The sequence below is a fragment of the Narcine bancroftii genome, chromosome 6 (assembly GCF_036971445.1).
Source record: "Narcine bancroftii isolate sNarBan1 chromosome 6, sNarBan1.hap1, whole genome shotgun sequence".
NCBI lineage: Eukaryota > Metazoa > Chordata > Chondrichthyes > Torpediniformes > Narcinidae > Narcine > Narcine bancroftii.
The window spans coordinates 63875145-63899172 of record NC_091474.1 but is presented as its reverse complement, the minus strand read 5'-3'; the positions used below and the strand labels follow the sequence as shown (position 1 = coordinate 63899172).

The 24028-nt window shown below is 46.0% G+C and overlaps 1 protein-coding gene across 1 annotated transcript; it reads left to right on the top strand.

The window, feature by feature from the left end:
- The first annotated feature begins 1502 nt into the window (after positions 1-1502).
- rbm34 (RNA binding motif protein 34) lies at positions 1503-22030 on the top strand. Its single transcript, XM_069888058.1, has 11 exons — positions 1503-1705; positions 3602-3767; positions 5876-6009; positions 7347-7569; positions 8549-8608; positions 10476-10519; positions 15907-15990; positions 16348-16411; positions 16495-16537; positions 17818-17936; positions 21408-22030. Exons 1-11 carry the CDS (start codon positions 1503-1505, stop codon positions 21672-21674), a joined length of 1407 nt encoding a protein of 468 aa, XP_069744159.1. The 3' UTR covers positions 21675-22030.
- Positions 22031-24028: the final 1998 nt, after the last annotated feature.

The following is a 24028-nucleotide window of genomic DNA, read 5'->3' as shown; positions in this document are numbered from 1 at the left end:
TAACACATTTCATTACTGGTTCATCTTCACTGTAACCAGGCCAAGGGTGCTGCTCAGAATCCGAAAACTGAATGTTTCCAGCACTGCCTATCCCCACGCTTCAATGTCCCCATCCCTGATTTCCACCTTGACTGCCTTCTTAATTCATAACAAAATCTTGCAACAACGTCCAAAATTCAATATATTGGAAAATGTGCATTGAAATGTACAGAAATTAAAGGGATGGACAATGTTGAGGTGGATCCCTTAAGGGATCTTAAAAGTGATTTCAGGATGAGAAGAAATTTCAACCAGGGACGCACTTGGTAAACTTTAATAATAGTATGTTAACGTAAAAGCTTATCGATCCCTAAGGGATCCCAGAATTGTTGGAAAGACGAAGTCGTTGAGCATGTTACAGAAAAGAACAGGCACACATTTTCAGAGGTTAGAAATGGAGTGATCCAAATAAAGTGGAGACCCGTGGAGAGGGGGGAGCCCAGTGAATAGTGGGGGGGGGGAGCCCAGTGAATAGGGGGGGGGAGAAGCCCAGTGAATAGGGAGGGGGGGGAGAAGCCCAGTGAATAGGGAGGGGGGGGAGAAGCCCAGTGAATAGGGAGGGGGGGGAGAAGCCCAGTGAATAGGGAGGGGGGGGGAGAAGCCCAGTGAATAGGGAGGGGGGGGAGAAGCCCAGTGAATAGGGAGGGGGGGGAGAAGCCCAGTGAATAGGGAGGGGGGGGGAGAAGCCCAGTGAATAGGGAGGGGGGGGAGAAGCCCAGTGAATAGGGAGGGGGAAAGGCCAGTGAATAGGGAGGGGGGGGGAGAAGCCCAGTGAATAGGGAGGGGGGGGGAGAAGCCCAGTGAATAGGGAGGGGGGGGGAGAAGCCCAGTGAATAGGGAGGGGGGGGGGAGAAGCCCAGTGAATAGGGAGGGGGGGGAGAAGCCCAGTGAATAGGGGGGAGAAGCCCAGTGAATAGGGAGGGGGGGGAGAAGCCCAGTGAATAGGGAGGGGGGGGAGAAGCCCAGTGAATAGGGAGGGGAGGAAAGGCCAGTGAATAGGGAGGGGGGGGGGAGAAGCCCAGTGAATAGGGAGGGGGGGGGAGAAGCCTAGTGGGGGGGGAGAAGCCCAGTGAATAGGGAGGGGGGGGGAGAAGCCCAGTGAATAGGGAGGGGGGGGGGAGAAGCCCAGTGAATAGGGAGGGGGGGGGAGAAGCCCAGTGAATAGGGGGGAGAAGCCCAGTGAATAGGGGGGAGAAGCCCAGTGAATAGGGGGGAGAAGCCCAGTGAATAGGGGGGAGAAGCCCAGTGAATAGGGAGGGGGGGGGAGAAGCCCAGTGAATAGGGAGGGGGGGGGAGAAGCCCAGTGAATAGGGAGGGGGGGGGGAGAAGCCCAGTGAATAGGGAGGGGGGGGGAGAAGCCCAGTGAATAGGGAGGGGGGGGAGAAGCCCAGTGAATAGGGAGGGGGGGGAGAAGCCCAGTGAATAGGGGGGGGGAGGAAACGGTGTTGATCGCTGCTGTGGAGATGACGAGCGGCAGGTGTGAGGAGGAAGGAGGCTCTTGCGCTGCCGCGGGCTGTACGGGAGGCGCAATCGAGGATCCCAGGGGAGCCGGAACCGTCCTTGTCGTCACCGAGCCCGGGGGGAGGTGGGGGACGGACCGGAACGGGCCCTTCTGGAGCGGACAGGCAGCTGCCGAGTGGATGGCGAAGAGAAGACGCGGAGGAAGGTAACAGAATGGAGAGAGGGGGGATTGGGGAGGAGCGGAGGGAAATGGGAAGGGTAGATGAGAGAATCTGCAGGCGCTTGGACCCAGTGTAATACATATTTGTGCGGCAGAAATGCCTCATTCACGAGGAAGGAACACCTCATCTTCCATCTGGGCTCCCTCCACCTAGGTGACATTGTTTCCGTTCCCCGCCCCATCTCTCTCTATTCCTATCTCCATCTCCATCCCTATCCCCCCATCCTTTCTCCGTCTCTCTCTATTCCCTTCCCCCATCTCTATCCCCTTCCCCATCTCTCTCTAGTCCTTTCCCCCATCTCTCTCTAACCCTATCCCCATCACTCTCTATCACTATCCCCCATCACTCTCTATCACTATCCCCCATCACTCTCTATCCCTATCCCCCCCCATCTCTTTCTATCCCTATCCCCCATCTCTTTCTATCCCTATCCCCCCCATCTCTCTCTAACCCTCTTCCCCCTACTTTGACGAAGGGCTCAAGCCCGAAAGATTGGTAATGTATCTTTGCCTCTGATGGACTCTGTGAGACCTGCTGAGTTTCTCCAGCATTTCAGTGTTTTGCGGGAGAAATGGAGGTGGGGAGGGAGATGGGAAAATGAACGACCCTCTGGCAGCACCCAGTTACCTGGCTGTCACCTCCTCCTGCCCCGTTCTCACTTTTCTTCCGCCACATCTGTACCCACGATAAGGCTTTTCGTTCGGGACATCTGAGATGTGGTTTCCCCAGCACTGCTCACCTGCATGTACTCCAATTACTATGTGTCTGCCCCTGCTTCATCCTTCCCCAACGTAACAGATAGGATTCCCCTCAACCTCACTTACCACCCCTTTTGCCTCTGCACCCAGCATAATATTCACCACAATTTCTGTCACCTCCAACAGGATCCCACCCCCAGATACATCTATCCTCCCTGGATCATTCTGTCGCCTTTACCCCTGCATCCGCACAAAGTGATGTATCAACCTCCTCTCTCACGAGCATGCATGGGCCCAATTCACCTACAATCCCTGGTATGCCTCAAAAAGAGGGAGGAAACCGGAGCCCCCAGAGAATATACAAACTACTTACAGGCAGCACAGGATTCTAACCCCAGTCCCGATCATTGGTGCACTAACTTCTCCGTCAACCTTGCTGCCCATATACAATGGAGTGTCTAAATGCTGCGTTAGGCCGTTTCACAATCTGTTCTTCGTGTTCCCTCTCTCACTCACTCTCCTTATTCACTTCTCAATCAAATTATGTCATCTACAGCTTGTCCACAGTGCCACCCAGGCTTCTCCCCACCCACACATTCCTCCACCTCCTCAAGAGCTGGAAACTGACCAGGTTGGAGGAAGGAGGCCAGATTGGATGTGGAGAGCTGAGGTGGAGGACTGGCGGTCGAGGGTTGGTGGTGAGAGAGAGGGGAACTCTGAGGCTGGGAACAGAGAGAGTGAAGGGTAAAGGGTAGGATAGAGATGAGAAAACATAACTGCTGGAAGTGCTGGAATTCCTGAGTGAAAGATAATGAGATAGGGATAGCTGACAAGGGTGAGCATCAGACGAGAGGCTGTGCGAGAGGGTCGACAGAACTTGATTTGAATCTGAAATGCACCGTTTGAATTGTTGGAAATGGATTCATTTACCTTTAACAGTCAATTGACAAAATGCTGGATTGAACAATTTTGCAGAGCTGTGGCACAGCAGGATGGGATGGATTAAGAGAGGCTGGGAAGAGACCGAGAGAAGGAGCTAGGGTGTGGGAAGGAAAGAGATCCTGTAGTGAGAGAGCACTCCTGAACAACAGTGTACAAAATATGCTATGATGGATGATTGTCCAATCCATCTCCCCAGGTTTACTTCACCAGATTCTATTTTCTCTTCCTCTTGCTGTGCAGTGCCAGTACAAACAGTGACGGAGAAAGCTATGTGGTGGGTCAGGTGGCCAACAGCCTGTCCTGTCATCAGACGGCCAAGGACAAGACGATGCCACTGATGACCCTCTTCCCCACACCTTCAGTTTCCACTAGCCAATTGTTGTTCACTCCCATCCTGGAGCATAAGGTAAGGACTAAATCTCTGCAATATGTGGTCCTGGTTTCTACTCTTGCCAGTCCAAATTCGCTCAATGTGTCACCCAGATCTTGCCCTTCCAATGTGTCAAAGCCAGGCTGGCAGAAGAATCGCACACTTAATAGGGGCAGTGCAGTCCGAGGCTGGTGATAATTCAGACAGGGCAGATTCAAAGATCACTGCTAACGTTCGAGAGTTTAAAAATGGGTACTTGGTGATCAACACACACTAGATGGGCCAAGGTGCCTTTTCCATGCTGTTATCATTAGAATTCAGACCAGAAAATTGGATTTTCACTCACATTACTGAAGGTGCAACAAAAATCAGTGGATTGGTGAACAGTTGCATCAAAAATATCTAGTCCACCACAGACAGGAGAAAACAAATCCAAAACTTAACAATGTAATCCTATACATTGGAGTCAGGACCCCAGGCTATCTGTACGTTTGTAGACTGTACAGCCAAGGCAAAGGCCACATGCCAAGGTCATAGTTTGTTTGGTTAGTTGCCATGTTGGTGGCTTGTTGGAGAATTGAGAGGGAATAGGTTATTGTCAAATCAGCAGGCAAATGGGATTGATAAGGAGCTGGCACAGACTGGGTTGGCCCAATGGCCTCTTGTACGGCAAGGAGAAATAGACTACAGTTTGAGCTGGAAACAGTCTTGGATGTTGGCAGGCTGACTTGGACAGTGTAGTCAAGTTATAAATGTCGAGCTCTTCTGTGAGAGGCCACCCTATTCAGAAACTCTGTTTACAAACTTCAAACTTTGGATAAATACGTGGAAAATTGCAGGTTCATTGGGAGCAAGAAGAGGAGTTGGATAATTGATGGCACATTCCCCTCACCAAATGAAATGTTAAACTGAAGCCCATATACTCTAATAAAACATGCCAGGTTTCTACCTTGAAGAGCAAGGGTGCAGACTATTGCTTGTTCTGTATCACTGCTGCCAAAACTTGTTCTCTCGGTTAGTATTGCCCATTGCACTGAGGGATCTTGCTGTGTGCAAAATGTCTGAACCTCCAGATCCAAGGATATTTTTTTTCCCCAGATTCCTAAATGGATCTCTCATTGGTAAAAGATGATGCCCATACATTATCTTTAACTATATTTTTCTCTATATCCTGAACTTTGTCTTTATAACACATTCATTCCCTGCACTATGGTAAACACCACGCCATGCACCTTTGTTTAATTATTGGACTGACTGCTGCAGTTAAGTATGGGATGACTTTTTAAATATAAGTTTAGACACAGCATGGTAACAGGCTCTTTCAACCCACAAGTCTGTGCTGCCCAATTAACCTGCAACCTTGGTTCGTTCGGAACGGTGGGATGAAACTGGAGCCCCCAGGGAAAAGCTACACAGACACAGGGAGAACGTACAAACTTCTTACAGACAATGCAGGATTTGAGTCCCAGTCCTAATCACTGGTGCTGTAACAGTGTTGCGCTAACCACTATGCCAACCGTGCCGCCCTAAAGTCAGGTCAAATTTATTGTCATCTGACTGTACAAGTACAACCCGATGAAACAGCGTTCTCTGGTCCTTGGTGCCAATCACGCAGACATAACACACATACAGATAAACAATACATATGTAGGACAAGTATTCCATCTGTAAAAATAAATAAATATTGTTTTGTGCAAATGAGAGTCTCAGAAGGTCAGTGAGAGCAGTTCCTTTGGTCGTTCAGCATTCTCACTGCTCACGGGAAGAAGCTGATCCTCAGCCTGGTGGTGCTGGCTCTGATCCTGTATCTCTTCCCCGATGGGAGCAGCTGAAAAATGCTGTGCGCAGGGTGGAAGGGGTCCTCATTGACTTTGCCCGCCCTCTTCAGACAACAATCCCAGTAGATCACTTCAATGGCAGTGGGAGGGAGGAACTCCAGTGACTTGTATGGATAGCGTGCAAAGCAAGGCTTTCCACTTCATCAGTCCAACAATCTAAGTGGCATCCGTGCCTACACTTTAGAGTCCTTGGTGGCCAGTAAATCACGTTGGAATATCCTGAGGTCACAGAAAGCCCAGCATTTCCATGTTTAACCTTTCTACTCCAAGGAACACAATCCATTGACTTGGGATTGTGTCTTTTAGGTCAGTGGTAAGGAACAGAAGATTGCAGATGATAAGCCTGCAATTGGAAACAAGGCCAGGCACCAAATCCTGGAGCAGAAGGAACCTGTCCGAAGGAAGGAGCTGACAGCAGCTGAGCAGAAGCTAGCCCAACGGTGAGTGCTCACTGACAGAAGAAGGTTACGGTGCACTTAATTTGACAAAGCACGCTCTGCGGCATGTTCTGGCCGTTGTGTAATGAAATGAATAGAGGCACAGGAAAATCGGCAAATGAAGGGCTCACAAGTACAATAGTAAAGTTGTGAGCTTCCAACTGTTAGGATAGAAAGGAGAAGATTTGAGGATGACCCGGTGTTCCGAAGAAAGAGCTATAGGATATAGATGTGGCAACATGAATCCACAGTAATTGAAAATCTTAATTGCTGCAAGTGGTGAATACACTCAGAAAGAGAAGCAAGGTGGTGGTTCAAGTTGACGACCCCACTTGCTGGATGCTTTCTGTCTTTGTAGACTTTAATTAAGATCTTTTTTCACACTGGAGAGACTTAAGCTGCCATAAAGAAATAACGAATGCATTACAATCCAGGTGAGAATGTCGCTAAGTTTGTGGATGACACTAAAGATGGTGGTTTAGTGGGCAGTGAGGCAGCTTGTCAAAGATTACAGCAGGATCTTGATTAACTTAGTGAGCTGTGGAATCCATGCACAGTAAATGGTAGGGCCCTGGCAAGTGCTGGAGAACAGAGTGACTTATCTTCCCTGGCAGCGATGACACTCTTGCCAGCTCTGACAATGAAAGTGAGATTCTTTCTGGGCGTACAGTCCAATCAGAGGATTGGACAGTTGTGAACAGGAAGGGACCCCCCCCCCCCCCCAAGTCCTTGGCAGAGAGGAGGATAACTGGGGTACAGACAAAGTTGTATTGGAAGGATTAGAAATTGGGTAAAAATGTTGGTACCCAAAATTTGGAGTCTGCCTGTCAGGCTGGTTGATGCACGCTTCCAGGGGGAAGCGGGGTAAACAGCTGAAACAGAGGGAGGAAAGAAGGTGGATTTAGATTAGATTTCAGATTTATTGTCAGAGTACATACCTGACATTACATACAACCCTGAGATCTCTTTTCCTGTGGGCCAGGCAGAATGATCGCTATTGGTAGTGCTTTAAAAAACTGCACTATGTATCTGGAGCTGGGACATGGGATTCACCAGAGTAGTTGAGGGGCTGTGTGCTGAGAGGTATTGGGGGGGGGGGGGGGGGGGGGTGGGTCCTTGTTGGGCGTGCTCAAGGAATGGATTGGAGTTTGAAGGTTGCGTTGAAGTTTGGGTGCATCTTGAAGTTCGTCCAAATCGGTTCCCATTCTGGACTTGGCCCTCTCTCTGGTTTGGTAGCTTGCCCTGTGAGCTGTGGACCATAGATTGTGGGGAAATCTGCATGAAGGATAAGAAGAAGTTTCCTAGCCCCATGCCTAACCACCACTTTGCATTCATTGCAGAGAGAGTGCTCTGAGCGCAGGAGATAAGGAGGACAAAGGGGCTCGTTGTATGAAGCGGAAGTGGGTAAAGGAACAGGCAGAAGATGGATCATGGCTGGCAGTGGAACAACCAATGAAGAAAGCAGCCAAACGTTTCAGGAAGCAAGTGACCCCTGAGATGGAGAAGATGAAGAATGAGAGGACTCTCTTTGTGGGGAACTTGCCCTCTGATTACACAAAGCAGGTGAGAGATGGCTGATTCATTGACTCTGAATGACCTGATGCTCTGGACATGAAGTGAGATGGGCTTGGAGAAATGCAGGTCATCACTGATTTAAAATATATTCCAAAATACTTCACAGGAGCTTTATCAAACAAGCACTTCACAATGGAGCCATTGAGATGTGATCAAGAGCTTGGTCAAAAATCTTAGAGGAGAGGAGAGAGGCAAAGTATTGGGAGACTTCTCAAGCTTGGGGTCCACCAACTGTAAACATGGCTACCAGTGGTGGAATAGATCAGGAAGTCCAGGCACCTAATTATTGTAGGTTGGCTGGAACCTGTTTTTGTTCCCAGCTGTGACGAGAGCATATCGTTCACACATGAGGTACCTGATTAGAACAAGGCAGGCACTAACACTGCAAAGCAGAATGATAATTTGTGGACACTGCTGGTATACAGGCAAAGTCTTTGGATCCAGAGCTCTTCATTTATAGTTTATAGCATCTATCAGGTCATCAGCGATTCATTAATAGCTCTGAGGTTTTTACAGCTTGGCCTAGCTTTCTCATTTCTGTTCTGATAAAAGGACCTGGACCTGAAACATTAACTGTTTATCCATATCTCTCTCTCTCTCTCCCCCATCTTCCAGATGCTGCCTGACCTTGTGGGTGTTTCCTGTATCTGCATTTTTAAAAATGTTCATCTAGGTTTTATGTTACACTCAGCAACCTCACTAAAAAGCAATTCTCTGGTCATTATTATTGATTATTGTTGAATTTCAGTGGATGTAAGTAGTTCACAGCTTGGAAGGTATGATGTAAAGTCTGCAGACACTGTGATTGTGGTTCATAAGGACAATCTTTTTCTTGCGCTTGCTAAGAATGTAAAAGAAAAACAAAATGAATGTTCTTCATATCCATTGAAGATTTCCTTTATTCCTTGCTGCAGTGAAAGAAGGGCAAGTTTTCTCAGTATCTGACTCTTTATATCTTCCTAAACAGATGATCACAGCATTATTTAAAGAGTTTGGGCCGATAGAATCTGTGCGGTTGCGTTCAGTGGTAAGTTCATTGAGCCTTGATATTTTGAAGAACAAGATGGGAGCCAGTTTGAATTGTTTGTTGGTGCACCAGCCAGAGAGCAGTTGGTGGCTTGTGGGGAAGGGTTATGTTTTGTGAGTGGTTACTTCTTCCATCTGACTCCTTCAAAATGGCCAGCTTTAACTTCAGGACCCTCTCTGCACGAGCAGCCAAATGATGAGGCATTGGGAGGGATTCTGTCCACTTCCATTTGCCAATCTTTGCAAATATACCTTGCTTCACAATCAAGGGGGATAGGAGCATAGGCAAACCTGAAGCTGATTTGCACTTAGGGGTAAGGCAATGAGCCATATTTGATTGGATTCAGGGTTGCAGATGTTGTTGGCAAGATCATTATTTACTGCTCAGCCCTGATTAGTCCCTGGTGATGAAACTAGAGTTTTGATGAAGGTACTCCTATCGTGCGGTTCTGGAGGGACTTGCAAGAATTAGACCCAGTGATGTTGTGTTATCCTCGCTGGTAGGGATGATAGTTTTGGAGATATAGTCAGAATCGTCTGAACAAGCAACCCCAGTGAATTTCCTACAATCGCACTCTCTGGCCACCAAGCCACAGTGATGGGGGGAATAGATGTTTGGGCTAATACTTCGGGGTGGGGGTGGGGGGGGGGGGGGTCATTCAAACTGCTTCAAATTTTCTAATGGAATCAAGCTTCCAGGGTGTTCCTTGACCTCCACTGATCAATGTAGCTCTACAGAATTCCTGCAGATGGTGAAAGGCCTTTGGTCTTGAAGGAAACCAGGTTCTTACACCCACACTATATTTGGTTAGTCCAATTGAGTTTCTGGACAGTGGTGACCCCCAGGATAGAGATGGTGTGGCCCTAGTGATGGTACTGCCATATGATATCAAAGGTTATTTGTTAGTGACAGGTATGCCACAAAAATGGATCCTACTTCAAGGACTGTGTCACTTGCAGAGGTGTTGTGTATGGAAGTGAACACTTCACAACAGTCTCTGTTTGACTGATATTATGGAAGGTAGACAATTGATGTGAACCGTGGAGCCTCCCCTGTGAGGAACTCCTTCAGCGATGGGGCTGATTGATCATCAACAACCAATTCTTCTGTGTGATGCAGGGTTGGCGCCAGAACATATTCTAGCGAGTAGAAGGGGGCAGGGACCTACCTGTCGACGGCGGGGGGTTGTGCTGGCAGGGGTACCAACCTGTCGACCGGGGGAGGAAGGAGGGCTAGTGGGGACAGACCCGCCACCTATCATTAAGGCCATTCACCCCCTCCGACGAGGGACACGAGGGAGCTCTTTATATTGACACCTGCTAGTGAGGCGGCCAGGGGCAGGTGGAGAGTCGTTAGCGTGTGTCAAGCTAGACGCTAGTGGGGCAGGTCTGACAGCCAGGGATGGCCACGACTGTATAGGGGGGCACAGCATCCCGTTTGGGAGGCAATGCCTGCAGATGACCCCCCTTGGCACCGACCCTAGTAAGATGTGACTCCAACCATGGAATGTCCCTGGATGTCCATTGACCAGAGATACCTCAATGTCAAGGGTAGTTGCCTTCACCTTCGATACTGAGGTCTTTGGTCTTGGCCTTTTCCAAGGATGCAATGAGGACGAGAATCACGTGATCCTGGTGAAACATATCGAAAAGTGGGTACCCCTTGAGAGTTTCTATCACTTTGCTGATGATTGGGGGTAGGGGGTGGGGGGGGGGGCGGGGGGAGGTTCTCCATTGAATTGTACTGAAGGCAGAAATTTGATACCCAGTTCGCCTCTGTTCTGAAGTTCAGTCTGCTCCCTCCAACTGAATGAGTTCAAGGTGCTTCGTCTAATCCTTTCCCCCCCACTTTGTTTTCTCTGTTAAAGGCATCTGAGGAGCACGGCATCTCCAAGAAATTGGCCACCATCCAGTAAGTCACATTGTTTGTTCCCCAGTGTATTCACAGACAGACTTCCCTGATTTGTGGGTTAAAGCCTCACATCATCCGTTCCTTAATCTCCCAGGGCTTTTCATAATGTGCACTGATGCCCAGTGGTGTTTCGGGAAGGGGGTTAGCAGTCCTTTGCACTTCACCATTGTTCACAAGTAATCACTGTTGCTTAGTGCACTGTATAATATGCCCTTGGCTGATCTTGACTGGGCCAGCTCGCGTGCATGTGTGCAGAAAAGCACACAGCCCACCTGTGTACATTCTGGCACAGATGCAACTGCATCAGTAGACATGGGTATGGGGTCATGTCTGCACACATACAATCGCAGGTGCATACACAAACAAGTATACCTTTGCACTTGTGCCAAAGTCATAGAGTCAGAATTGGACTCTGTTCATTCCACAAGTACCGTAGTTGGTACATGTGAGTCAAGGGAATGAACCTAGATTTGTCCCCCTACAAACTGCAGCCAAACTAGACTACAGGAAAGAATGGTTGAAACCACCCACACACTTAGTTTAAACGTCTCTTGTGCAAATCCACTGGTTTGAGACTAGTTCTTTACATGTATGGAATTGGAGTTTTTATAGTGAAGTTAGAGAATCTGGTGTCCGGATTTCTGCTCCGTTTGGAATTTGATCCTATCAGGCCCGCAGGTGCCATGCAGCATTTTTACCAAGTATCTCTGAATGGGCAGGGATGAGACTTACTTGCTGCAAGTGGATGCACACATTGAGGTGGGCAAGTCTTAGCAGAGAGCCCATGTAGACATCATGTCCTGAATAGCTGCAACTATTGCTGTAGCGTTTGATAGTAAAATCCTTCAGCACCAGATTTCTGCAAACTTCTGCACAGGATTTGTTCAAACTCTAAGGAGCAGCCATTGTCAGAGTGGGAAGGCTTCGGTGAGAACAGGTAAGAGGTGAGAAAGAGTACTTGAAGTCTTTAAGGGTCACCCTATTCAAAGAACAAAAAGGTTTCCACAGGTAGACACGGGTAAGGGCAGGTTTTTAAATATCATATGTTTTGTTCTAGTCATGGACAGTGGGAATGGCAGCCAAGGCAGGGGAATGCAGAATGTGGGTTGTCAGGGAAGGCGGCAGTATCCTTAACCACTTCATCTGTGAGAAGTGTATCCAGCTGCAGCTCTTGACAAACCCGAATTAAGGAATCGGAGCTGGAGATGGATGAACTCTGGATCATTCAGGAGGCAGAGGGGATGATGGAGTTACAGGGACGCTATCCCACCTAGGAGGCAGGAGGAGGGTGACAGGAGAAGGAAATGGAGCAGACAGTCAGTGCAGGGCACCCCTGTGGCTGTCCCCCTCAATAACAAGTATACCACTTTGGATACTGTTGGAGGAGGACAACCTCCAAGGGACAAGGCACGGCGATCAGGTCTCTGGCAGGGAGTCTGGTCCTGTGGCTAAGAAGGGAAGGGAGGAGAAGAGGTGAGCTGCAGTGGTGGGGGAATTCCATAGTTAGGGGGATGGACAAGAGGTTCTGTGGAAGAGATGGAGTACTCTGGGTGGTGTGTTGCCTCCCTGGTGCAGGGTCCGAGACATCTCAGGAGGGAGGGCTTCAGGTTCTGGATCATTGGCCTCTCTTCCAGGTGGGGCCTGACTTGACAGTTTGCATCTGAACTGGAGGGGACGAAGGAAAGGCCGTGGATGTCGTCTACCTCAGTAAGGCCTTGGACAAGGTCCCGCACAGGAGGTTTGTCAGGAAGGTTCAGACGCTGGCTATTCATGGAGAAGTAGTGAACTGGATTCCACAATGGCTGGGTGGGAGAAGCCTGAGAGTAGTGGTGGAAGATGGCTTCTCAGACTGGAGGCCTGTGACTAGTGGTGTGCCTCAGGGATTGGTGCTGGGACCATTGTTGTCTGTAATCTATATCAATGATCTGGCTGATAACGTAGTAAATTGGATCAGCAAGTTTGCAGGTGACCCTAAGATTGGAGGCGTAGTGGACAATGAAGAAGGTTTTCAAAGCTTGCAGAGGGATCTAGTCCAGCTGGAAAAATGGGCTAAGAAATGGCAGATGGAATTTAATGCAGACAAGTATGATTTGGAAGGACAAACCAAGAAAGGACAGACATGGTAAATGGTCGAGCATTGAGAAGTGAGATAGAACAGAGGGATCTGGAAATAAGGATACTTAATTCCCTGAAAGTGGCATCACAGGTGGATAGGGTTGTGAAGAGAGCTTTTGGCATATTGGTCTTCATAAATCAAAGTCTTGAGTACAGGAGTTGGGATGTTATGGTCAAGTTGTATAAGACATTGGTGAAGCCAAATTTGGAGTATTTTGTGCAGTTTTGGTCACCTAACTACAGGAAAGATATCAGTAAGATAGAAAGATGCAGAGAAGATTTACTAGGTTATTGCCCAGACTTCAGGAACTGAGTTCCAGGAAAAGGTTAAACAGATTAGGACTTTATTCCCTGGAATGTATAAATATGAGGGGAAATTTGTTAGAGGTATTTAAAATTATGAGGGGGATAGAGAGAGTAAATGCAGATAGGCTTTTTCCGCTGAAGGTAGGTGAGATACAAACCAGAGGACATGGGGTAAGAGTGAAAGGGGAAAAGTTTAAGTGCAACATGAGGGGGAACTTCTTCACACAGAAATTTGTGGGGGTGAGGAATGAGCTGCCAGCAGAAGTGGTGAATGCGGGCTCAATTTTAATATATAAGAAGAATTTGGACAGGTACATAGATGGGAGAGGGATGGAGGGCTGTGGACTGGTTGCAGATCAATGGAACAAGGCCAAAATAAATGGTTTAGCACAGACTAGAAGGGCCAAAGGGCCCTGTTTCTATCCTGTAACTCTATCCAACTCCTTTGCACTGAGCTGGCTATTGTTGGGACAATGAGGACCGAGGAATTAACTGCTCTGGTTTTGGGGGAGGCAATGGATTTGGTGCCAGAAGGAGGAATGTTGCATCATTGAGCTGAGAATAATAGTGGGGTATAGTGAGGAGCAATTGTTTGCATGGTGGTAGAGCAATAAAACCCTTAAGAAATGTTCCCAAGTACAGGTTGGGTACATTCCCAGAGTGAGGTAACCAGAGCTGGAGCTACCTGTCAAGTAGATAGTTCAAGTGGGAACCAAGCTGAGTTAAAAAGTGAAGATGAAAACAAGCCGGAGAAAAAGAGACCATGATAATGGGTTGGCAGTTCATGTGAAAAGGAGCCAGAGGAGATGTTTATTGACCAAGTGATTGATCTGTGCACAGTGAGGCGAAAGCACAGCTGGAGAAGTACGTGTCATGGATGGACCCTTTACCAAGGAAGAGGATGAAGCTAAAAAAATATCCAAGGAAGTAGAGATAAAGGGAAAATTGTCAATAAAGGATTTGAGATCCATAAATGGAGGCAGATTACACAGGCAGGAAGAATTTGTCTGAACAGACTTGGGCCGCAGCTGGAATATTGCACTAATTTCTGGTCATTGTGCTTTTGCAAGGATTTGATGGGAAGACTGGAAACTTATTAGAATGGTTTCAGAGGCGAGGAATGTTAGTTACAGGGCTACACATGGAGCAAAGAGAGTTGAAAAATGAAGGATGGCTTCAGATGTGATAAATGGAGTCCGTTCCTCAGTGGGTGGTTCAAGGACTAAGAAATATCGATGGAGTGATGGGCAGAAGTGTGAGAGAAAAGGCTTTTGCAGAAACATTGGGGGCTTTTTAAAAGATAGAATTGGAAAAGCTCTTGAGGTGTAAGCAATTGTTGGGCTGTAGGGGAAGAATGGGAGAATGGAACTGGCTGGATGGTTGTATAAAAAGCCAGCATTGACTCGATTGGCTGGGCAGTTTCCCCTGTTATTAGCAGTTCTGTGGCTTTATAAATTAATTCCCTAACAGCATTACCAATTTGTTGAGTGGAATCCCAATACATTAAAGGGTGGGGGGAGGGGCAGGGAAGTGCAGGGAGGATAGAGGACAGTGGTTCTCAACCTTTTTCTTTCCACTCACAACCCACTTTAAGTAATCCCTATGCCGTCGATGCTCTGTGATTAGTAAGGGGTTGCTTAAGGCGGGATATGGGTGGAAAGAAAAAAGTTTGAAAACCACTGTTTTAATTGTACCTCTTTGACTTGTTATGTGCCCGGTGTCAGAACTCCAAAGGAAATGAGCTGGTGGCAATTTTTCTCAAGTCTGTTGCTTCAATTTTCTAGTTGCCCACTGCTCTTGGTGACTTTGAACACACGAGCTTTCAGTTTGATGCCTTCTTTGATCTCATTAGTTATCCAAGGCTGGATTGTTGCATTTAACTGGAATATACTTTTATTGAGCACCATGAAAAATCTCTTTGAAAGTCCTCCATTTTGCCTGCGTTCCCAATCTACCCTGGCCAACTCCTCTCTCATCCCCTTATAGTTTCCCTTGTTTAGTTATAACAGACTTGCTTTATACCGAACTATTGTACCCTCCATTTGTATGAGAAACTCAGTCATACTGTGATCACTCTTTCTAAGAGGATCCCTAACTACAAGATTGCTAATTTTGCCTGTCTCATTGCATAGGACAAGATCCAAGATAGCGTGCTCCCTTGTAGGTTCAGTAACATGCTTTTCAAGAAAGCCATCCTGCTGTCTTCCTTTTACCTGCTAATAATTCCTCTGCTGACTTCCTCTTGTCTGCTAGTGATGTTACCGTCCAGCGATCCCGACAAGAATCATTCTTCAAAGCCAGTGCTCTGAAAACCTCCAGTGATCTCATTTAAACCGGTGTCAGTGCTGTACAATTGCTCAGCTAAAGGAGGTGTAAGGCGCTCCGCTCCTTCCGTCTGATAGCCTACAGGTCACCCTTGGGCAAGGTGTTGTACCTATTTAGCCTCCCAATTCGGGTCATGTGAAGCCATGGATTGCAGTTGGTGGATGGAATTTACAAGCAGATTCTACAAATTGGAATTTATGGTTGTAAAACTAAAAACCCTGGGCAGATGGATCTGCTGATCAGTGGCCAGGGTTACCCGCCCAGTGTGGACACTGCAACTGGAGAAGGCGATGGGAAACCACTTCAGTGTTTTTCCCTTGTACAATCATGAACTCAACCTCAACTACAGTCTCAGCTCTAAGATGGAGACAACAATTCAGAGGGTCAGAGATCATGACGGATGGAGAGACATGATCACCCAGGCCAAATGGCAAGGCCCCTGAATGATGATCTAATATAGCTACAATTTGGTCACTTGTGAATGTGTTGACATTGAACCTCAACATGCCAGTATATCTGCACGTCCATTTTAAAATAGTTTGCCTCAATTTTCCTGCAAGTGTGAAGTTTAGTAGTGTAGCAGAATTCTCACTCTGGTCATTGTTGTCATACCCTCACTTATCTCTTCTCTCCCTTTTCAGGAGGAAGGTTCATCCTAAGCGGAATAACATAAATGCCTATGTGGTGTTTCGGCAGCAGAGTGATGCAGTCAAAGCCTTAGCAAGGTAGGAGTAGCACTTCCAACTTTTAGTCAGCCTTTATGAACCCTACACTGTGTTAAATGCTCATATTGCAGTCAATATAATCGTGCAACAGTTGGCAATTTTTTTTGAGAATTATGGTCCTCCTTTATAACCTTTGTTCCATGTTTATAGATAATTAATAACCAGAACTTTTATAGAAATTTATTTACAACAAGCCATGTTTTAGTTATAACCAGCATTAGAACTTTCATTCGGCTATTAAGACTTCTCTCCCCATTGTTTTCATTAGAATTTGTGCTCGGTCTATAGATTCATTTATCACAGTGTTCCCCAGAATTTATGCGTAAAAAGACTAAACAAATTCTGTTCTTTTTAAAGGAATGGAAGTAAAGTGCAAACTGGGTTTCATCTTCGAGTGGACTTGGCAAACAAGTCAAATGTTGTGAGTCAGAAGTGAATTGTAGAGTTTGATCATTTATGTTTTTCTGACTGCAGCTAGTGTCTCAAATGTTTTGTCTCTTGCAGCATGACCATCGGAGATCCGTCTTCTTGGGCAACTTGCCATTCGGTAAGGCACTGCTGTAATGTACAAAGCCCAGCATTTTGCTGTCTCACAGTACAGGAATGCAGCGAGCAGAATGTTATTTTCACCAAGAGAAACTTTGACAGGGCTTTGGAGCAAACTCGCTCTTTGAAAGAGTGACGCAGGGCTCTGTTGAGTGCACCTGAGTGAGTAGATGTGGCCTTAGTTTAGCATCACGCTCAGAAGGAGTGCTTCACTGATTTTCCAGAGTGGGATTTGAACCTGTCACTCACTGATTGAGGCCAGAGAGTGCTGCCCACTTGCTTTGCCAATTTATACTGTCTGGAAAGAGAACTTAAAGGAAAAGGATCGTCAGCATTAGAGAGAGATGAGTGTCTCTAACACCATCCAGTGCTGTGTTGGATGGTGAATTTGGTATACTGACTGCCACATTAATGGTGGTGATAGACTCGATCGTTCATTCATCAACTGGTACCTCGGGTATGAGCTTGGACATACCAGTGCCAGTCATGAGGAATTGCTGCCCTCTTTCTGATCAGATATTAAATAAAAGCCTCTCGAGGTGTTCTGGAACCATGCTGAGCTCATATTGGCTGCCAGGTTTCTATATTACAGTATCTGCATTTCCAAACAAAAAATTGTGAGCTCTTCTGAAATCTGAGGTTGTGGAAAGCGCGATGAAAATCCCAACTCATTTTTCCTTGTAAGTTGTGATATTAGAAACACCCAGAACTTTTCTTATTTAACTTGGGCATGGTTCTGGCCACCACACTTGATGGTGCAATTCAGAAAGGGTGCAGAAACCATTTACTGAATTTATGCTGAGGAGTGATGTTAGTTGTGTAGGTGGGGTGGAGAAGATGGCAGGCTCTATGGGAGTTATGAGAGAATCTGATGGAGGTATTTAAAATCTTCAAGCATATGGTGTAGACAGAGAGAAACTTCATATTGGTGGAAAGATCAACAAGCTACAAATGAAGAACAAAAATGAACAAAAGAGGGGATCTAGAAAGCACCGACAGAGGTTGTAAAGGAGGAAGAGTCAGCTGTATGGTTTAAAAAGCTGGGTATGCATCCAAAAGGCAATTGCAAGGCTATGAGGAGAGAGCAGGGGAAGGGGCCAACTGGACTGGTTGAGGGCAATGGGCTGAAAAGCTTCCTTTGCTGCTATAGACAATCTGTGAGACCATTGCCAACAAAGCTACCAACTCCTCCTCCTCCTTCAATCTGTCTGAAAATCTAAACATCTGTAAAAGTTTTTTTTTAATCCTAGAAGAGTGAAGCAATGATGTGATTGTCCGTAGATATACAAGAAAACGACGTGCATGATCACTTCTGTGGATGTGGAGAAATCAAGGGGGTGCGGATAGTGAGAGACCAGGAATCAGGAATGGGGAAAGGATTTGGATATCTGCTTTTTCAGGTAAGGTATTAAGATTTGGTGGCTTAAAATTGGAGAATTCCACCTCTCAGGCAGTCTTCTACAGGTACTACTTGCTGAAGGATTTAGATTCCCCTGCCTGTTACTACTTTGTTCATTTTTTTTGCCTTCCATTTTGCTCTTTTTTTTAAATCAAGAGACCTTTTAAAATTTTCCTCAGCAATCTGGTTTTGGTGATTATATAAAAGATGCAACATTGGACTAGTTGTCCAGTAAACACCTGATTTCTGTTTCCTGGAAACAGTACAGGTCATGGATTTCTAAAGCTTACATTTTGAAACCCTCAGCTTCTTCTCCTTCCAGTATCTCCATGAACTCATCACCCCAACCTTTCCCCTCCAAATGCTTCAATTCCCCCAAAAGCTTCTTCTGATTAAACATTCCCTCCTTTGCTTTTACACCTCTCCTATTTGTACCTCTCATCTGGCCTCTCTTTAGGAAGAGTGCAAAGGACTTTGTGAGGGAGGTGCTTAAATCCCCTCACGCCACAAATTATTTTCACTCCTGTGTCACTGGCACTTGTACTTCAAGCTGACTCCACCTTAGCACAGCATTAGTTCTGCTGACCCAGTAGACATTTATGACCAAGCTTTCATTGCTTTCTGAACATGGGAAACGGGAGTAGACAATCTGACACCCTTGAGCCTGTCCTACCATTCAGCAAGATCCTCAGCACTATCTCACATCTCTTTATTCCTTTAATATCCAGGAATCTATTGATCTCTGTTTACAATGCAATCAGTGACAGAAGTCTGCAGTGACCAACCATTTCAGTTCTGTGTCCCACTCCCATACTCAGGTGTCTGTCCACGGCCTCGTACTACCCCACCAAGACCACCTGTAAATTGGAGGAACAACACCCAATTTTCCAACTAGGCACTCTCCAGCCGGAGGGCATTAACATCAACTTTCTCGGTTTCTGCTCTCTTTTTCCCCTCCCTTCTCTTCTCCCTCTCAGCTCCCTTCACTCTCTATTCACCCAGACATTCTTCCTCCCCTTGCTTGCTGCTGTGCCCTCCCTCCCTTCTCCACCTATTATCTCCTGTCTTTGCTACTATGCTCCTCCCCCCATAACTTTTAATTCGGACACCTGCCGACATTTGTCCATATCTTGATGAAGGGCCCAAGCCCAAAATGTTAGTTTTGTATCTTGATCTTTGCTATACAAAGGACACTGTTGGACCTGCTGCGTTTCTCCAGCAGTGTGTTCTTACATCAGTGACGGAACCTCTGCATTTCTCTGGGAGAGTGAATACCACCCTTTTTCGTTAAACAGTGCATTCTGCCAGATCCTTAATATAGGTTGTGAACAGTTAGAATGTAGCGCTGACCTCTCTTGTATGCCACTAATTTCAGCTTTCCAACCTCAGGGGGACCTGTTCATCTCTACCCTTTGCTCTCTGTCACTTAAACAAGGCCTCAACCCATTTTTAAATTTAGACATACAGCATCCAGCCCATGAGCCCGTGCCACCCAATTACACCCAATTAACATACAGCCACCTGTTTGTTTCGTACAGTGGAGCCCTCGGGGAAAACCCACGCAGACACAGGGAACAAACTCCTTACAGACAGCGCGGGATTTGAACCACGGTCTGGGTCGCTAGCACTGTAACAGTGTTGCACTGACTGCTATGTTAACCGTGCCACCCATGTTAGTATATCATCCTTCTGACCTCGATGTAAACATATGTACAGGGTAGAGAACTTGATGTTTGGTGCAGCCACATGGGTACGTAAAATATACTAACAAACAATAATTATAAATGAAAGTACCACAAGATAAAAAAAATAATAAATATAAAAGGATAGATAAATATTTGTTAGTGCCAAAAAGTGTGATGTTACAATAGTGGAAAGAATTCTTTACTGGTCCTGGAGAAGTGTAAGAACACACTGCTGGAGAAACTCAGCAGAAAAAAAAGTGTCCTTTGTACAGCAAAGATCAAGATATATCACCAATGTTTTGGGCTTGAGCCTGTCATCAAGTGTTTTATTTCTGGAGTAGTGTTATAGTTAGGGAAGGTTCAAGAGTCTGATGGTTGTATAAAAACTGTTCTTAAACTCAAAGATGCTGCAGTTCCAGCTTCTGCCTTCTTCCCAAAGGTAGCAGTGAGAAGAGGTTGTAACAAGAGTGATGGGGGCCCTTTATAATGTTGCCTGCCTTCTTGAGTCAACAGCTCATGTAGATGTCTTCAGTGGACAGGAGGTCAGTGCCTTTGATGCACTTGGCTAGGTTTGCTACTTGCTGCAGCCTCCTGGTTTCAAAACCAAACCTATATAAAGTATGCTGTTTGACCTGTTGGGTTTCGCCAGCGTTGTGTTTTTACTGTGATGCAACTAGTCCGTAGACTTTCCACAGTATACCTGCAGATGTTTAGTCAAGTGATGTGCCAACTTAGAAAGTAGAGCCCATGTTTTGCCCTCTTCCCAGTTGTCTCGATGTGATGGCTCCAGGAGAGGTCCTCTGTTATGTGGGCTCCCAAGAACTTGAAGGTACTAACTCCCTGCACCTCCATTTTGTCAATGCAGACAGGTGTGTGGTCCCTTAGTCTCCAGTTCCTAAAGTCCACAAAAAGCTTCACTATACAATCATGGTGTAGAGGGAATAGAGTAGGAACTGAACATTCCTGTATTAATGGTCAGCAAGGAGGAGATGATGGATCAACAAAGGAAAAGGTTCAGAGAATAGCACTGATCATAGAACCATAGAAAACTACAGGCCGGAAACAGGCCATTCGGCCCTTTTAGTCTGTGCCGAAACATCATTCCACTAGTCCCATTGACCCAGTCTATAACCCTCCAGACCTCTCCCATCCATATATCTATCGTTTATTCTTAAAACTTAAGGGTAAGCCTGCATTTACCACATCAGATGCCAGCTCGTTCCACACTCCCACCACTCTCTGAATGAAGTTTCCCCTAAATCTTTCCCCTTTCATCCTGAAGTCATGTCCTCTCATATTTATCTCTCCTAATCGAAGTGGAAAGAGCCAGCTTGCGTTTACTCTGTCTATACCCCTCATAATTTTGTAAACCTCTATCAAATTTCCCCTCATTCTTCTACGCTCCGAGAATAAACTCCTAAATTGTTCAATCTTTCCCTGTCACTCAACATCCCGTTAAATCTTCTCTGCACTCGCTCAATCTTACTGATATCCTTCCTGTAGTTTGATGACCAGAATTGCACAACTACTCCAAATTTGGCCTCACCAAAGTTTAATATAACCTTACCATAACATCCCAATCTTGTCGAACAATGTTTTGTACAACCTTACCATAACATCCCAACCTTGTCCAACAATGTTTTGTACAACCTTACCATAACATCCCAACCTTGTCCAACAATGTTATGTACAACCTTACCATAACATCCCAACCTTGTCCAACAATGTCTTGTACAGCCTTACCATAACATCCCAACTCTTATACTCACTGTGGTTTCTGTCGGCAGAACACGGATGCTGTAACACTGGCCCTTAAGCTAAATGACTCAGAGCTGAAAGGACGCAGGGTGCGAGTGAGCCGCTCAGTGAAGAAGGAACGAGAATCACAGCAGCCAGCCGCTGACAGCCAGGCAGAGAGGAAGAAATCAGTAGTCAAAGACTTCACCGGGTTGATGGTAACACCAGTGGAGGGGAAAAAAACCAAGAAGAAAAATCAAGTAAAGAAGAAGAGAAGAAGCAAGGCCATAGGAAGGTCGGCAAGTCTGAAGAGATGATAGGTTGCACTGTCTGAGGATAGCTGAAGTCGTTCCTGAGCTGCAGGCTGTGACAACACTGGTTGGTCCAGGGCCCGAGTGGAATGGAAAGATGTCAGCCTCTGTTTCCACAAGCCTCTCCTCTTCTGCCAAGAGCAGATGGATAGACTTGGACAGTGCCATTTAAGGAAGGCTGCACAGAGCTCAGAAATTTGCCAGTGCACCTTTGTTCCTCACATGGCCTGTTTGGTTTTGTTGCCTTGAATCTGCTCAACTCAAGTATTCAAGACATCTTTAACGTGTCTGTTAACCCTGCCACTGTGCACTCTTATCCCCACTTCTTGGTAAATAAAATTGGACAATTGAATCAGCCTTAATCCTCTTGTAGAGTTAAGTTTGTCCAGATAACACAACAGCAAATGGTCAGCTCAGCATTAACAGCAGGAGATAAATGTTGTACCCTGTGAAATAAAATAGAAAATGTAAATAGCACAGGAAACTCTAATGTGAACCATCACCTTGCCAGTCCTTTGGAATTGTACTCCGTTAGATGAGAACGGTGCTTTCAGTCACTGGAAAATGTGTAGAAGGTTTCTTGCACAAAATCCCTATCTAGCTATCCCCCTTATGACTTTTTTCAAGAAGTAGTTCATAGATGGAAATGCTTTTGGGTTCCTGGGGTTAAGGTTAACTCTCAAACGTAGATTATCTGTGTGTTTTGATTAGTCCAGAAGAATAAATAATGCATTAGGACCCACAGAGATATCAGAACACCGGCAGATGATTAAATGTATATAGTTTGTTTTTAGTCATTCATTGACTTCACCATTCTCTGCTTTTATACAATTTTAATTGTTGTAGTCAAGCTTGAACAAGAAAGTGTACAGTTATGAACAAAAGGAGGAGCAGTGGCCTATCTGGGCCCTGTTCAGCTCCACCTTTCAGTAAGCTGAGAGCCATAGGGGCGCGAGTACAGGTTCCATTGAAAGTGGTGATGCAGGTAGACGTGGTGGTGAAGCCTGCCGCCTTTGGCAGTGGCACCGAGTACAAAATTGGGTCACCACGTCCAAACGTTGCTTAGACCAAAGGTCCAGTAGCTCTTGGCCTCCACACTGGAGGAGGGATGTGACTCAGCTGGGAAGGGTGCAGAAAAGGTTCACAAGGTTGAAGTCCTGATGAAGGGTGTTATCCTGAAACGTTAACTGTCTATTCCACTCCATGGACCTGTTGAGTTCCTCCACTAGTTTGTTTCTCGCTCCGGATTCCAGCATCTGCAGGCTCTTGTCTTCTCTCAGTACTGTTATGAGCCCAGAGGACCCCAAAACCCAGCAGCAATAGATATTCACCAAGACAAATGGTTACTTAAACAAAAGTTGCTTTTAATTATCTTTAAACATGAAAGCTGGATCAAACTTTGTGTGTGTAAGTTCAGAAAAGTTCTTTGACAGTCCAATCTCATTCCTCCAAGTTCACTGGTTGCAGGCAATTCTTATACTGTGCACAGAATGTAACATCTGTAAAGTTCACCAGGCTTTGGTGCTTGAAAGGTAAATGGTTACCGCTCAGGAAGGTTATTGTTGGTTTAGAGAGTTGATATGTCTAGCATGGGGCAGAACTCCAGTATTTTAAGTAAGATCTGTTTTAAAGTATTTGCATGTGACCTACTCTAACAACCTTTCCCAATTTATCTCCCAAAAACATATTTATATACTCTGTCACAGTACCTACCTTGTACATTTCAATAAGATTCTTCCAAACTCTAGTGATTCCTGCCCCTCACCCCCAGTTTCATGTCTTTCAAAAATTTGTTGGAGAAGGAAAGTTTTGTTGGGTTTGTTTGTTTAATCTCTCCTCAGACAAGCACCCTCAACAAATTGGATTGTAATTATTGTCATCTAAACAAAACCTCACTGTTTTAGTAAAGGGTAACCAGCTTTACTATGAGATAGCAAATATTTGCTTGAAGGCTCTTCAGACATTCAACCATTGATTGGCCTTTGGAAAGTGAAAAACTTTGGCTGTTTCAATCTGACCAGCAAGAGGCAGGACGACAAGCTGGACACTGGACAAAAGAGGGTCAGGCAGCACCTGTGGAGAAATGAGCAAGAGTTGCAGGGACGTCTTCATCAAAACTGCAGCTGCGAGAAGAGGATAAGCACAGAGTTTCTGAGACATCTTGTGGCCACCAAATCATAGACCAGTTACACGCAGCACAATGTTTCAGCGCTAGTACTTTTTTTTTTTTTCACACCATAAATCACAATAGCCATGATATACACTTTTTCTTTTCCACACATTTACAGTGACTTTTTCTCCCTCCCCCCTCCCTCCTCCCAAGCCACCCCCCCACCCCCCCCCCCCCCCTCATCCATTTT